The following is a 17,971-nucleotide window of genomic DNA, read 5'->3' as shown; positions in this document are numbered from 1 at the left end:
AATCAATTTTTCTCTCTTTCTTTTATCCTCTTGAGAGATATTTCTCTCTGAGAGATTGATGTTTTAATCTTAGTGAATGAATGATGATCATTGCTTAAACTTCACTATTGACATGTATATATGATATTGGCTTACAGTAGACTCTTATAATAAGATATGATTTCGTTTTGTAAACTTTTATAGCTTTACTATAAGTATTGTTTACTTTTTAGATTTAACTAATAGATTACATGATTTATTTATAGGTGTTAAATATGTGGGAAGAAGATTCCCGACTTCCTACTGATGTCATTCCAGAGCATTATGACCTTCTTTTAAATCCTGATTTAAAAAATGGAACATTTTCTGGTAGAGTTGAAATTACAATTAATGTTACATCTGCTAAAAATTTTATTATTTTGCATGCTGTTGATTTAAAAATTGAACGACCATATCTAAAAAATTCTTCTTCAAGTGAAGAATATAAAATTATTGATGAAATTTTGTACTCAAAAAATGAATTTTATGTTATTGTTTTGGAAAAATCAATTCCACCAGGAACATATAATCTTGAACTGTGGTTTTATGGATCTCTTTTAAATAAAATTATTGGATTCTATCGAAGCTCTTACAAAGATGTTGTTAATGGAGAAATAAGGTTTGTTACACTATATCTTATATTTCCGTATTTCTTAATCAATTTTTTATTTATAGCAATCAGAAGATGGGAAGTCTTTATTGCACTTTGGTAGCTTTATAAAAGTGTACTTTTTTCTACAAATAATCATTTCAGTACATCGCTTCTGTTGAAAAACAAGCAGCAATTTTTTTTTGCATTTTTTAAGTTGCATAGAATTATTAAAGTGAAAATTGTTCTCTTACATGATATGGTTCTCTTACATGTTTACAAGCTAGTTTATTACACATGATTGTAACAACAGCTCAAATTAGTACTCACTGTTTAATTAAGGAACTAGAAATTGTTACCAAGAAAAACAAAGCAAAAGATATTCTAAGATTTATTTTAAAAAATGGTATACAGAATTCAGTAATAAAAAGGTAAAAAAGTAAAATTATAAATGAAATTAAATTTTGAAGTCTAAAAAAGGTTAGTAGGTTAGAAAATTTAGAGGGAATTGGATAGGATAAATATAGCTGTAGTAGGAATTAGCAAGGTTCAGTGGAAAGAGGAAAATGACTTTTGGTCAGGTGATTTTAGAATAATTAACTCAGCTTCAAATAATTGGCAAGCAAGAGTAAGTTTCGTAATGAACAAGAAGATAGGGAAGAGAGTAGAGTATTTCAAAATGCATGATGAACAAGAAGATAGGGAAGAGAGTAGAGTATTTCAAAATGCATAATGATAGAATCAATGTAATAAGGAAAAAATCGAAACCTAAACCAACGATTGTTAATGTTTATATGCCTACAAGTGCCCATGATGATGATGAGATAGAGTGTGTATACGAAGAAATTGACGAAGCAATTAAACACATAAAAGGAGATGAAAATTTAATAATAGTTGGAGATTGGAATACAGCATTGGAAAAGGCAAGGAAGGAAATATGGTTGGAAGAAAATGAGTACTTCATTTGCATGAAGTATAATTTTGTAATTGCCAACAACCAGTTAAAAAATCATAATAGAAAAATATACACATGGAAAAGCCAGGCGATACTGCAAGGTATCTGATAAATTATACTGTGGTTTAGCAAAGATTTAGAAATCAACTCATCGACTGCAAAATTTACCCTGGAGCAGACATTGATAGTGACCATAATTTAGTGTTAATGAAATATAGATTGGGGTTTAAAAACCTGAAGAAAAGGTGTCAGATGAATTGGTGGAATTTAGAGAAGCTTGAGGAAGAGGAGGAAAAGAAGATTTTTGAGGAGGGCATCACAACGAGAGGTCTGAGTAAAAAAAATAAGGCAGAAAATGTAGAAAAAGAATGGGAGAATGTTAAAAAATAAATTCTTAAATCAGCAGAAGCAAACTTAGGTGGAACAAAGAGAACTGGTAGAAAACCTTGGATTTCAGACAATATACTGCAGCTGATGGATGAATGTAGAAAATATATGAATGCTAGTGATGAAGAAAGTAAAAGGAACTATCGACAATTAAGAAATATAATAAATAGGAAGTGCAAACTAGTGAAAGAAGAGTGGATTAAAGAAAAGTGTTCAGAAGTGGAAAGAGAAATGATCATTGGTAAAATAAACAGAGCACACAGGAAAGTTAAGGAAAATTTTGAGGCACATAAATTAAAATCCAAAATGTGTTAAACAAAGATGGTACACTGATTTATAATACAAAAGGTAAAGTTGATAGATGGGTGGAATATATTGAAGAGTTACACAGAGGAAATGAATTAGAAAATGGTGTTATAGATGAAGAAGAGGATGAAATGGGAGAAACAATACTGAGATCTGAATTTAAGAGAGCATTAAAAGATTTGAATGGCAGAAAGGCTCCTGGAATAGACAGAATACCTGTAGAATTACTGCACAATGCAGGTGAGGAAGCAATTGATAGATTGTACAAACTGGTGTGTAATATTTATGAAAAAGGGGAAGTTCCGTCAGACTTCAAAAAAAGTGTTATAGTCATGATACAAAAGAAAGCAGGAGCAGATAAATATGAAGAATACAGAGCAATTAGTTTAACTAGTCGTGCATCAAAAATCTTAACTAGAATTCTATACAGAAGAATTGAGAGGAGAGTGGAGGAAGTGTTAGGAGAAGACCAATTTGGTTTCAGGAAAAGTATAGGGACAAGGGAAGCAATTTTAGGCCTCAGATTAATAGTAGAAGGAAGATTAAAGAAAAACAAACCAACATACTTGGCGTTTATAGATCTAGAAAAGGCATTCAATAACGTAGACTGGAATAAAATGTTCAGCATTTTAAAAAAATTAGGGTTCAAATACAGAGATTGAAGAACAATTGCTAACATTTACAGGAACCAAACAGCAACAGTAATTGAAGAACATAAGAAAGAAGCTGTAAAAGAAAGGGAGTCCGACAAGGATGTTCCCTATCCCCGTTACTTTTTAATCTTTACATAGAACTAGCAGTTAATGATGTTGAAGAACAATTTAGATCCAGAGTAACAGTATAAGGTGAAAAGATAGATGCTACGATTTGCTGATGATATATTAATTCTAGCCGAGAGTAAAAAGGATTTAGAAGAAACAATGAACGGCATGGATGAAGTCCTACGCAAGAAATACCGCATGAAAATAAACAAGAACAAAACGAAAGTAATGAAATGTAGTAGAAATAACAAAGATGGACCACTGAATGTGAAAATAGTAGGGGAAAAGATTATGGAGGTAGAAGAATTTTGTTATTTGGAAAGTAGAATTACTAAAGATGGACGAAGCAGGAGCGATATAAAATGTCGAGTAGCATAGGCGAAACTAGCCTTCAGTCAGAAATATAATTTGTTTATATCAAAAATTAATTTAAATGTCAGAAAAAGATTTTTGAAAGTATATGTTTGGAATGTCGCTTTATATGAAAGTGAAACTTGGGCGATCAGAGTATGTGAGAAGAAAAGATTAGCTGCTTTTGAAATGTAGTGCTATAGGAGAATGTTAAAAATCAGATGGTTGGATAAAGTGACAAATGCAGAGGTGTTGCGGCAAATAGATGAAGAAAGAAGCATTTGGAAAAATATAGCTAAAAAAAGAGACAGACTTATAGGCCACATATTAAGGCATCCTGGAATAGTCGCTTCAATACTGGAGGGACAGGTAGAAGGAAAAAATTGTGTAGGTAGGCAACGTTTGGAATGTGTAAAACAAATGTAGAGGGTATACCAAAATGAAACGACTAGCACTAGTTAGGAAATCTTGGAAACCTGCATCAAACCAGTCAAATGACTGAAGACAAAAAAAAAGTCTAACTTTTGCATCATCTACTTTCCCTTGGATGAATGAATTCATATATTGATTGTGTTTTGCTGTGTAATCTTTAAAAAGTCATGTCTTTTAAAAGTATTTATCAACATATGAAAGTTGTTCTTTTCTAGCATTTTTAATGGAGTGACATAATGTATGGGCAAAAATATAAACTCATTTTTTAACCTTTGTTCAATGAAGACATGAATTGAATCACATTCAGTAGTCATGTGGGCTTTACTAAGCAGTGCTCGTTTAAATAATCTACATTGCTAGAACCAAAAGTAGAAGCTATAAGTTCAGCTTGTCATTCATTCCACCAATAGTTGGTGTATTGATGAGAAGAAAAATTAGATATAGTGAAGTTCTGGCAGCAGAGATTGGTTTTGTATTAGAAGCCATTTGCTTTAGCCATAGGTGATAATTTTACTGCCTGTTGATTTATAGTGAACATGTAGCAATTTTCATTTATTGCATCTTCCTTATTTTTTCCATCTTTGTTTTGTTTCTTTTTCTCTGTATGTTTTTGCCATCCTTCTTAACTAATATTTGTGGTTTCATAGGAATTGCATGAGTCACATCTGTCACTTACAAGTTGGAATAATGATAAGTCTTCAAAGAAGGTGTAAAATTTAGATTGGCTGGCAGGTGTCACTTCATCCTTGATGCATTTAGAAATGTAGAGATTATAAAGTAGTTTTTTCAAAGAAAAAGTTGGTTTTAATTGTAAGTTAAAGGATTCTTTTTATGGTAATGGCTTGCTAGTTTGGGAAATTCATAAAAATTTCTAAATTGTGTATTATGTTCTTTCTATTTTATATATGCTTGCTTGCTTCTTGTTGGCGTCTTTGTCTGGTTTTGGTCCTGTAATTCTTCATTATTACTGTTTTCACTAAAATTATTCTAACGTATTTGAGTTTTCAGGATTGTTTCTATATCCAGTTATGTGCCTTCCATTCCTTCAAACCAAGAGTATTCAAAAATATTTTTTTTATAAACTACCTACTTCATTTCATTCAATTTTAAAGAATAAATATATAAGAACTGAAGCAACAAGATGAATTTCATAGTTTTACTGATGATTTTTTTGCCGACTACATCTACTGAAGAAGAAACATAAACTTATTTTACTCCCCAGTTCAATTCTTTCCAGAAGTAACTAAAAATCTGTAATTTTTTCAAAGTGTCAGTTTGATGTTATTCTGCTTTGTCAGATGTACAAGTAGGATCCGTGGTTGTTTCTGCTGTTCTGGTACATGTGTGATTATCGTTTTTGGTCTCTAGAAACATATGTTTCTACTTTCATTCTAGTCTGTTTTGCTGTATTTTTTTGGCCACGTCTAGAATAGGCTTTTTATTTTTTCCCTTTTTTATTAAAATATTGTCGTGTGAAATTATCATGGTCTGATTATAGAATAGTTATCTGGTCAGTAACAATATAAGTGCCCTCCAAAACTTTCTTGTAATTGTTTATTATGTTATTCTATTTTTAAATCAGTCTCATCTGTGAGTAATTTAAGTTTGTATTGTAGATCATCAATTTTCTGTGATTCATTGATGTCATTTGATGAAAATGTTTTGTCAGAAATTCTTATTGAAAGTGCTGGTTCATTGAAAATAGTTATTTTTGGCAATGCAGTAATATTAAAGGTAAACACAACTAAGAAGTTTAATTGTAAAAAGTGCATGATCACTAAGCCTTAAAGGTACAATATTGTCAGGATTTAAAATATTAATTTCTAATTCAAATGTTTGCATCCAAAAAGAAAAAATACATCACTACTGTCATGAATGCAGGAATCAATAAAAGAAAATGGAACACCAAGAGTTTTCTGAAAGAATCAATTAAGAATAATTCATTTAACCTGATTAGTTCTAAACTATTCTCTGTATAGTTCTATAGACATAATCTTCATAATCAACTGGTAAACAACCATAATTAATTGCAACATGAACATATGTTTTATTTAGGACGGAGCTGTCTGGTCACCAGATGCATCCTAGTAGGGGATACTATTTACACATTTCAAATTGCAGAAATCCCATCAAAGACACAATATTATTATATTAAACTAGAATATTTATTAAAGTCTTGCTATATCAGATTTTTATATGTTATGAAAAACATTTAAAGGAGATGTATGGAATCAATTACTTCACTGTTCAGTGAACTCTTACAAAATATTGAAACAATACTAGCCATTTTTTCAATTTCAATTTAAATTTACTGTATGGCAATGAATCTTTTAATTCCATTGGAAGCTTATGAAAATTAACAGCAGCTACTTGTAATAGCTTATAATTTTCCAGATTACCTTTGGTAACCCAAAGCCTTTGGTTGGTCTAGTGGTGAACTTTTCATCGCAATTCAGCTGATTTTGAAGTCGAGAGTTCTAAGGTTCATATCCTAATGAAGGCAGTTACTTTTACACGGATGAATCATGGATATCTTAGTTCTTTGGTAATTGGGCTTCAATTAACCACACATCACAGGAACAGTCGACCAGAGATTGTACAAGCCTACATTTCATTTACATTCATATATATCATCCTCATTCATCCTTACTGTGGTATATGGTTCATCCTTACTATAATACCTTACTGTGGTTCCAGAGGCTAAACAGAAAAAGAAAGATTATATCTGATATTGCATCTTTATAATATCTGGCCACTTAATAATCTCTTTAATATTATGTATGTTTCTAGAATTATAATTGTCCTTGTTTTCAACAATATGGCCTAACATTGTCAATATACCATACCATTTCATATACCTATTAATGAAGCTTAACCAAAAAATTATTTATTAAAAAGTGATTCCTACCATGTTTATTACATGTGCGCATGCTTGCGTACATGAATTAATTTTTTGTATGAATTTGAAAATATTTTTATTGATATTTTAAAAATCTTAAATTAACATTAGTGGGAGGATTTGTGAGTTGTAACCGTGTTGTAAGTGGTTTAATCACTTAATATTAGGAAAAATAATAATATAGAAAAATGAAAAGCTTTGATGACCTCTGAATCAAACAAAGGAATTTACTCTGAAAAAGTGCATTCTTCTTTTTGACAGGAACATTTTTGGCAGAGAATCCATGAAATTTCAAAAGAATTATGAAAGTTGTGAGACTTGACTTTGACCAAAAAGTAATATGCATTATGTTTTGCTAACATTTGTGCCACAGCTGTTGAATAAGGAACAAAAAGAAAATGCTTTGTTATCATTTGGCAGGTTTGGACTGATGGAAAGGAAATCTTTTTAAAAAATGTCATAATAGATCACTACCGTATCTCATTAGACATGGGTGGGTGTATGGTTGTTAGATAAAAAACTGCAAGTCATTGCTGTGAGTAAGAAAAAAGCATGCCAAAGTTTTTTAAGATTGCAGAATGTACGTGTAATGTGATTTACATCAATGAATTGATGTAAGTTTTTATAATTTATTTTTTTTGTGTGTATAAGATTTTACTTTTGGTGGCCTGTTATGTTACCACAGATAATCTGAACTAAACACAGAAAAAAGAATAATATAGAAAGTATTTACTAGTGAAAAATTTTCTGGTGACCCCTTCCTTAGTAGTCCCCACCCGGAGATCCGAACGGGGGACTATTTTACCTCCGGAATATTTTACCAAGGAAGGCGCCTCCATTATTGCTATGTGAAAATGCAGAGAGCCACATTTTCTTGGAAAAAAAGCAGCTGTAGTTTTCCATTGCTTTCAGCTGCGCAGTACTCAGAGGACTGAGTGATGTTGATACGGCCGTTTAAGTCGTCCTGACTCACGCCCCTAACAACTACTGAAAGAGCTGCTGCCCTCTTTCAGGGATCATTCCTTAGTCTGGCTCTCAACAGATACCTCTCCGATATGGCACCAGAAAATTAAAAAAATAACATTCTACGAGTCGGAGCGTGGAATGTTAGAAGCTTGAAAAAGGTTGGTAGGCTAGAAAATTTAAAAAGGGAAATGGGTAGGACAAATGTGGATATAGTAGGAATTAGTGAGGTTCGGTGGGAAGAGGAAGGCGACTTTTGGTCAGGTGATTTTAGAGTAATTAACTCAGCGTCAAATAATGGGCAGGCAGGAGTAGGTTTCGTGATGAACAAGAAGATAGGGAGGAGAGTGGAGTATTTCAAAACGCATAGCGATAGAATCATTGTAATAAGGATAAAATCAAAACCTAAACCGACAACGATTGTTAACGTCTATATGCCTACAAGCGCCCGTGATGATGATGAGGTAGAGTGTGTATACGAAGAGATTGATGAAGCAATTAAACACGTAAAAGGAGATGAAAATTTAATAATAGTTGGAGATTGGAATGCAAGCATTGGAAAAGGCAAGGAAGGAAATATAGTGGGTGAATACGGGCTGGGCAAAAGGAATGAAAGAGGGGACCGACTTATAGAATTTTGCACAAAGTATAATTTAGTAATTGCCAACACCCAATTTAAAAATCATAATAGAAGAATATACACTTGGAAAAAGCCAGGCGATACTGGAAGGTATCAGATAGATTATATCATGGTTAAGCAAAGATTTAGAAATCAACTCGTTGACTGCAAAACTTACCCTGGAGCAGACATTGATAGCGACCATAATTTGGTGATAATGAAATGTAGATTGGGGTTTAAAAACCTGAAGAAAAGGTGTCAGATGAATCGGTGGAATTTAGAGAAGCTTGAGGAAGAGGAGGTAAAGAAGATTTTTGAGGAGGACATCGCAAGAGGTCTGAGTAAAAAAGATAAGGTAGAAAATGTAGAAGAAGAATGGGAGAATGTTAAAAAGGAAATTCTTAAATCAGCAGAAGCAAACTTAGGCGGAATAAAGAGAACCGGTAGAAAACCTTGGGTTTCAGACGATATATTGCAGCTGATGGATGAACGTAGAAAATATAAGAATGCTAGTGATGAAGAAAGTAAAAGGAACTATCGGAAATTAAGAAATGCTATAAACAGGAAGTGCAAACTGGTGAAAGAAGAGTGGATTAAAGAAAAGTGTTCAGAAGTGGAAAGAGAAATGAACATTGGTAAAATAGACGGAGCATACAGGAAAGTTAAGGAAAATTTTGGGGTACATAAATTAAAATGTAATAATGTGTTAAACAAAGATGGTACACCAATATATAATACGAAAGGTAAAGTCGATAGATGGGTGGAATATATTGAAGAGTTATACGGAGGAAATGAATTAGAAAATGGTTTTATAGAGGAAGAAGAGGAAGTTGAGGAGGATGAAATGGGAGAAACAATACTGAGATCTGAATTTAAGAGAGCATTAAAAGATTTAAATGGCAGAAAGGCTCCTGGAATAGACGGAATACCTGTAGAATTACTGCGCAGTGCAGGTGAGGAAGCGATTGATAGATTATACAAACTGGTGTGTAATATTTATGAAAAAGGGGAATTTCCGTCAGACTTCAAAAAAAGTGTTATAGTTATGATACCAAAGAAAGCAGGGGCAGATAAATGTGAAGAATATAGAACAATTAGTTTAACTAGTCATGCATCAAAAATCTTAACTAGAATTTTATACAGAAGAATTGAGAGGAGAGTGGAAGAAGTGTTAGGAGAAGACCAATTTGGTTTCAGGAAAAGTATAGGGACAAGGGAAGCAATTTTAGGCCTCAGATTAATAGTAGAAGGAAGATTAAAGAAAAACAAACCAACATACTTGGCGTTTATAGACCTAGAAAAGGCTTTTGATAACGTAGACTGGAATAAAATGTTCAGCATTTTAAAAAAATTAGGGTTCAAATACAGAGATAGAAGAACAATTGCTAACATGTACAGGAACCAAACAGCAACAATAACAATTGAAGAACATAAGAAAGAAGCCCTAATAAGAAAGGGAGTCCGACAAGGATGTTCTCTATCTCCGTAACTTTTTAATCTTTACATGGAACTAGCAGTTAATGATGTTAAAGAACAATTTAGATTTGGAGTAACAGTACAAGGTGAAAAGATAAAGATGCTACGATTTGCTGATGATATAGTAATTCTAGCCGAGAATAAAAAGGATTTAGAAGAAACAATGAACGGCATAGATGAAGTCCTACGCAAGAACTATCGCATGAAAATAAACAAGAACAAAACAAAAGTAATGAAATGTAGTAGAAATAACAAAGATGGACCGCTAAATGTGAAAATAGGAGGAGAAAAGATTATGGAGGTAGAAGAATTTTGTTATTTGGGAAGTAAAATTACTAAAGATGGACGAAGCAGGAGCAATATAAAATGCCGAATAGCACAAGCTAAACGAGCCTTCAGTAAGAAATATAATTTGTTTACATCAAAAATGAATTTAAATGTCAGGAAAAGATTTTTGAAAGTGTATGTTTGGAGTGTCGCTTTATATGGAAGTGAAACTTGGACAATCGGAGTATCTGAGAAGAAAAGATTAGAAGCTTTTGAAATTTGGTGCTATAGGAGAATGTTAAAAATCAGATGGGTGGATAAAGTGACAAATGAAGAGGTATTGCGGCAAATAGATGAAGAAAGAAGCATTTGGAAAAATATAGTTAAAAGAAGAGTCAGACTTATAGGCCACATACTAAGGCATCCTGGAATAGTCGCCTTAATATTGGAAGGACAGGTAGAAGGGAAAAATTGTGTAGGCAGGCCACGTTTGGAGTATGTAAAACAAATTGTTGGGGATGTAGGATGTAGAGGGTATACTGAAATGAAACGACTAGCACTAGATAGGGAATCTTGGAGAGCTGCATCAAACCAGTCAAATGACTGAAGACAAAAAAAAAAAAATTTACTAGTAGTCTTTTTATAGTCTTGCTTTTTGATTTTCCTTTCCTTTATTGCTTCTTCCTTATTTAAGTTAAAAAGAAACAAGGATGGACTATTTTCTTAAAACTTTTTGTAGTATTGTCATCTGTGCTTGTCTTTCTTAGCCTTTTACTCTTGTGTTAGATAGCAACTTCCTGTTCAGATAGTAAATAACTCTTACTTCTCTATTTTACTAATTTTTCTTGAAATTAAAAAATCTTTTACCATGTTGTAATTTAAGTAAATGTATTTTCAAAATCTATAAATAATAGGTAGTTAGCTTTCTTCAGTGTGCTATTAGTTTTGCAATAAAATGAAAGTTTTTTTATCATCTAACTGTAACTACACTCTTTAAAACTTAACTGAATATTTTGGATGTGCATTATGATTAAATGATAACAACCTTACCTACAAATCTCATGATTTTTAAAAGAGAGCTATGTGTTTTGTATTGCTCTGAAATATTGTAATAGCTCAGTTAGGTATGGTATTTTCATTTGCTACAAAATCATCCATCAGTAGCTGTTTTGAGCATCAGCTGTTGTTACTGTATAAATAAATAAATTTCAATTTTTGATTGTTAAATTCCTTGTATAATATCAATTTTATTTTACACATGTGCATATGTGCAAACACACAACACACACATACATACAGTAGCTACCACGTAACGGTGAGCTTGTATGACAGACAGTCTGCATGTCACTCACTACTGTACTATTGTTCTCTGAAACATTGGCATATCGTGGTTAATCATTTGTTAGTAGCATAAAACATGATGCAACTGTTGTTTATGAAGGAATATATTTTTGTGTGTTTACAGTATTAAGAAAGTGACATTATGTTTCAAATACAAAACAATTATTTTTATTTTATTTTTGTTTCTCTTTTGCCTTTCCATATATGTAAAGTTTAGTTCTGTGGTTCGGTTCTGCTTCTCAGTACAGTTCTTTGGTGTGTGTCGTGTATTTTGTTAATTATTGTGAAAACACTTGTGAGGAAGATAAAAAAGGATTTAAAATACCATCTGTTGAGGTTTGTACATGATTGAATAAATTAATATTTTTTTTAGTTTTCATTTAATTTGAATCAGTTGGTGACACCAGTTATGGAAAACATAGACAAACAAAGAAAACAAAGAATATACTTTTAAAAATAAATGGAAAATGTTTGAATATATACCTTTATTTATTTTCTTTCTGAATATTTATGTATTTAATATTTTTCTTCTAACATGAGATTTATCTGGTGTTTTACAATTGTGGAGTGATTTTTTTTTTATTTTTCAGACTGATTGCCACTTCTAAATTTGAGCCAACATATGCTAGACAGGCATTCCCATGTTTTGATGAACCCTGCTTTAAGGCCGAATTTACTATACAGTTAGTTAAACCATCTGGAAATAATTATATTGCCCTGTCCAACATGAATCAAGTGGTAATAATTTCTTCATATTTATTTTATTTTCATGAAGTTGTTAGGTTTATATAAAAAAAACACTGACAGACTTTGAATGAAGAACTTAAGTAACTCTGACAACTGTGGTAGAGTTGTTATGCTTCTTCTTTCATCTAGAAGGTTCTGGATTTAAATCCTGGTCAGGCTTGATGTTTTTTTCATGATATAAAATTAATTTATCCTTAATAAACTATAGTTAGGTGCCTACCTGTTTTTTTTGAAGAATATAAATGGATCAATTGAAATTGTTAGATTACAAGAGTTGTGGTTTGAAGAAAATAAGTTATCCATTTTTACCCATGATGGAATGGAGATTGTAAATGTGTTTGGGGTAAGAGGTTATGTGTATGTCCGTTACTATTTTTCTCAAAAACTACTGGACCGATTTTGATGCGGTTTTTTGCATTACATAGGTATCATTTCAGAGCAAGTTCTTAGACATGTATTTACAATTATAGGACATCAGGGGGCGCTGCGGTAGATGTGTTTCTCCAAAACATCTGGGCTGAGTTTGATGTGGTTTTTTGCATTACCTAACATTATATAGGTATCACCTCAGAGCAGGTTCTTAGATTAGTTTTACGGTTATAAGCCGCCAGGGGGCACTGCAGTAGGTATGTTTCTTCAAAACTACTTCATGGATTTAAAAATTTTTAATTTTATCACTTGTAAATACACTTCAATTTTTAAACTACATAAAAAGCAGACTCTAAAAGTAAAGTTATGTATTGTTTTTAAGTTCCTGACTTTGTCTGGGATATCAATTTTTTATTTATATTTTTTAAATCCTGCCATAGGAATTGGCTGTGAGCACTGAAACCGGTACTTGTGGGCTTGCCTTTGTTTATATAGATATGATTTTGAAAGGCTATTCTGTGAATTATTGTTTTAGTTTATAACGGCATGATACATTTTTAAATTTTCTGTTTAATGAAATAATTCAATTATTAATATATTGATCAACTATCTAATTATAAATAAAAGGTATAAATTTATTTTAAACAAAAGTTAAATTATGGATATTCTTATTATTTTCCGTTTGTGCATTCAATGGAGATGTTGTCTGGTGATCATTGGTAGGGATAAAAAAGGATAAATGAATCAAGTGATGGAAATTATATCCATAATCGATCTGAGACAGATGGAAATTAACTATAGCATGGGTACTCACCTGGTGGCTATGATGCTTTATAATTTTGATAGATTGATTATTGAGCCTATTTTTATAAAAATAGTTATTAATAACTGTCATACTGAAAATAAAGAAATATTTAAAGCTTTGTCAGATAAGTCTGGTGAAAAAAGTTCTTTGAAACATATGAAAGTAACAATGCAAAAATTCGTTGAAGATACAAGTAAAAAACAGGAAAATAAATAATATTATGAAAAAGAATGTGATTTAATAGCAAGTGAAGTATAGAAATGTGTTAATAATTTCTAACACACTAATATGGAAATGAAAACGTACTAAAGCCCATGGAAAAATAAGCATTAAGTCAAGAAAAAGCCAAAAACTTAAAAAAAAATAAAAATACCTGTTACATTTGTGGGCTCAATAATTAAAAAAATTAAAAAAAAAATTAAAGTTAAAAAATTAATTAAAAAAAAAATTAAAATAGATGGATGATTAGATAAAAATGTTTTTTTTAATGTGTCAAATAAAAAAAAATTCTTCTATATTTTTGAAAGAACTAAACATTTTTAGGAAAATTGTAAAATTTTATGATAGTAGTTAATATGTGGTAGTATTTTTTTAATGTAATTTTTTTGGTGTATTACAAATCCCCATTATTTGGTATTTTCATTCCCATTCCCATTAGTACATTACAGATACTGCTATCTTTAAACCTCTTCAAATACTGTCTGTCAATCATTAATAGAACTAACTATTTGTGTAATTTATATTTAAATGATGTGATACCGATTATCCAGATCTGTTACGATTTTAATCCTAATGTCAAAAATAACATTACTCAGTATGACATAAAAAATTAAATGAGGATAGACAAAAATAAATGCAGTTGCTGCATGGAAGAGAATAGGCCACATCACTGTAAATGCTCATACAGGAGATATATAATTAGTACTGCAGCCAAAATATTTAAGTGTTAATAATATTATAGTTAGGATTGTTATCTGATTATAAGTGTAGAGGAAAAAAAATTGTGCATAATTATTCAAATTAACTGAATAAAAACTGTTTAAGAAGTAAAAGCTTACTTTTATGTTACTGCTCAATAACATGCGGTTTTCTTAAATTTATTTAACTGCATCCTCTAATGATTTTATAAATTTGTCATTACTACAGTTAACTTCAGTAATATTATATCTTTAGTTTGTTAGCAGCAAGAAATTCCACATATATGAGTATATATCGGGTGATCATTTGAAAAGTTACCACATTTATTATTCAACAGATATCAATCCCATTGTATTTGTGTTTGCAGGCATGTATACCATTCTCAGGGGAGGAACTTTTTTAAAATTATTTTCAAAGGGTGGAATCCATCCTCTCCGCTGCATAAAAGAGTACAAAAAAAATATTTATTGTATGTAATTCATCGTCATATTTTATTTAAATTGTTTTGCTCTTTGGTTAAAATTGACATTTGGTTTGTGTTATTGTTCTACCATTTGGCCTTTCATTTTTTTGTCTTGTAAATTTGTCTTGCTAAAATCACATACAATCTGGAAGAAAGGACTGAATTAATTTTTACTTACAGAGAACAAAATAAATGTGCCAGAACAGGCGTCGGCAACCTTTTTTAGCTACAGGTCAAAGTCAAACAAAATGTTTATATTAAAAAGGCAAAACCTCATTGGTATTTTCATTTTAAAACAGTCTTTTTTGGTGAATAATAAGATAAATTTTATTGAGAAAATAATTACAATATGCTTTAAACTTTAAACATAAAAATTAAAATTCTAATTATAAAAACAAACATAACTGAATAAACTTTATTTTTCTCTTTGATGTTAATGTCTCTCCTTATGCTGAACTTGTGATGTCAATTTATTCACCTTAAGATGAATACAAGCATCTGAATTTTCAGTAATTAAACTGCTCCTGTTCTTATTTAAAATAAATTTCATGTGTGAAAGTATTTGCTCACATTTATAAATTTAACCAAATACAGAAAAAATGACAAAGCAATTTTTTTCAGAGATGAAAATTTTGTAGGAAGTGATGTCCAACACATTGATCTCATGAAAAGATCAAGATCTTCTGATTTTCCCAAATCTCTCTGCAGTGTCTTGAATTTTTCTGTCCAGAACGCTGAACTTTTAAAATCAATAATTTCTAAACTAAAATTGCCCACTTTAAGATACTGAAAATATTGCAAATCTAAAGCATTTTCTTCTATTTTGTTGGGCTTTATTATAAATGTAACATTTGCCGTGCTTTTTAGGTGTTTGAAATTGTCTTTTAAATTCACTTTTAATGCACAAAATCCAACTTTCAAATATATTAAGATTGCTCTCATCGATATTTCCTTTTTCATGTTGCCCTTTTAACAAGGAAAAGAAACAAAATTATTTCTTTTTGATGTTTTTCAAGTAACATTAATTTCAAAGTAAAATTCTTTCATTCCTCATATATTTTCAAAATTGTGTTGTTATTTCCTTGAAGTCGGTTGATATCATTATAATGGTTCATTATGTCTGTTAAGAACAAACGTCTTAAAAACCATTCTTTATCATTGAGTCCAAGATCATGTTCACCAATTTCGTAAAGAAGTATTTGTATTTCATCAAATCATTCTACAAATCTGTTAAGATCTTTGCCTCGACTTAGTAGTTAAGTAACAGCAAATGTTATTTACGAATGTAACAGCAAATTACCATACTTCAATTTCCATCAAAAAAGCTTCAAAGCACCTGTGTGCTAATGCTGATCATGCTACTATCATATTTACGATCTTAACAACCCTTTCCATTACATCTTTAAGTTATTGCGTACATGCCTTTGCAAATAAATTTTCTTCATGTATGATACAAGATGACGATACAAGTGAGCGGCCAAGTTTATTTTCCATTAGTTTCACAAATCCAACAGTTTTTCCTCTCATTTCTGGAACATCATCAGTTGTTATGGAAAATATTTTTTTTTTAAATTCAATACTTGCCCATTTTTGAAATTAGTAAACTTTTGTACTTGATGAAAAATGTCAGCGTCTTTGGTTGTGTCATGCATAGAAGTGAGACCACAAAGTTCTTCATTGACTTTGAACTACTTATTGATGCATATCTAATAACTGCAAGCCTACCCATACTATTTGCACCGGTACTTTCATCAAGTGCAATGCTAATTATGTCACTAGATAAATCATTTTTGAGCTGTTCATTAATATTTTCGGCCACATCTTCAATGCGACATTGAACCGTTCTAGCTGACAATGGCATTTCTTTAATTCTCTGGATGATTTGTTTTTTATTTGCGAAGTCATTAAATAAGTGTTCAGAGTAATTTATGAATGTGTTTTTCTAAAATTTGCCGTCTGTAAATAGTTTTCTGCTGGTATCAATGCTAAGAACTGCAACAAAGTTGGCAGATGTAGCATGATTGTGGCTGGTAACAAAACAAAAATGAGGGGTATTTTTGTTTCTCCTAATGTCTGTCCTATGAAGAGTGTTAAAAATATGGTGCGAAGGGTTCAGACTGGTCTTTAGGAAAATGGTGGACATTTCCAACACTTGTTGTAAGACATGACATGTTATACATAACTACATTCCATGAATCAGATAAAATTTGAGTATCTGTATTATATAGTCCATAGTGGAATTATAGTGTATAGTATCATGATGTGCTTGATAAAATGATTGCACTGTATTTCTGTACCTATAAAGCAGCTTGCCCTGACTGACTGACTGACTGATTCAACAATGCCCAGCAAGAACTATTGAAGATAAATTTAATTTAAAGGGTTAAAATGGAGTAACAATGAAATTAACAATTTTTTTTTTTAATTTCTTGGTAACAAATGAAAATATCAACCTGATTTTTGGTGAGTGTAATCTTGTGAATATCTGAAAACTAATTTCTAAATTTTTTTGAAATTCTGACCGAGTTAAAAGTGTTAAAATGGATTTTGATTTTTTTTTTAAACCCAGCTGTTTTTTTTTTTTAATTAAGTTCTTGGTAAAAATGAAGATATCAACTTCATTTTTGGTGTGTGTAATATTCATATGAATCTCTAAAAACCAGTTTCTAGATTTTTTGAAATTCCAAGTTTGAAGAGTTAAAACTGGATTTTGAAGGTTTTTGTGAAACCTGGCTATTTTTTTTTAATTTCTTAGTAACAAATGAAGATATCAGCTTGATTTTTTGTATGTGCAATTTTAATGTAAAGTCTAAAAACCAGTTATTAGATTTCTCAAAATTCAACCTTGATAGTGGTAAAGAAAAGTAAAAAAAAATATTTAAACAATGATTGCAAATCTTTCTCATTTCTGACTATACTAAACAAGATATTCACTTGATTTGGGCTAGAAAATACTCTTCAGATAAATATCTAAAAATCATTTTCGGCTTTTTTGAATTTTGATTTTATAAGGGGTGTGTTGGTGTTTGGCATGGCGGCTCAACCAACACAGCCACTGCCTGTGTTATTGTAAGTGCAATGTGATTGGCTGCAACTGCTTCCAGTTAATGACTAAAAAACATAAAATAAAAAAAATTAAAAGATTAAAAAAAAGCAAAACAAAGTATGCATGCCCACTTCCTACTCATTTATTAGGTTACTGTAATTAGGTATTTATAAGGTTACGCTAAGAACCAGGCAAAACACATTTTTACCAATAAGAAAGACAGGTAACCAGCTATAAGTAATATTTTTAAGATGGAGGC

At 31.0% G+C, this 17,971-nt stretch overlaps 1 protein-coding gene across 1 annotated transcript in view; it reads left to right on the top strand.

Annotated features, from left to right (window-relative positions):
- The window catches only part of LOC142318284 (glutamyl aminopeptidase-like), a 112,459-nt gene that overhangs the window by 4,212 nt on the left and 90,276 nt on the right, over positions 1 to 17,971 (top strand). The window contains exons 2-3 of the mRNA XM_075354861.1: positions 246 to 637; positions 11,955 to 12,102. Of these exons, the coding sequence (XP_075210976.1) occupies positions 246 to 637; positions 11,955 to 12,102 (540 nt within the window). The remainder of the gene's footprint in view (positions 1 to 245; positions 638 to 11,954; positions 12,103 to 17,971) is intronic.

Source organism: Lycorma delicatula, chromosome 1, assembly GCF_047948215.1.
Source record: "Lycorma delicatula isolate Av1 chromosome 1, ASM4794821v1, whole genome shotgun sequence".
In the NCBI taxonomy this organism is placed as follows: Eukaryota; Metazoa; Arthropoda; class Insecta; order Hemiptera; family Fulgoridae; genus Lycorma; species Lycorma delicatula.
This window is presented reverse-complemented; position numbering and strand designations above follow the sequence as displayed.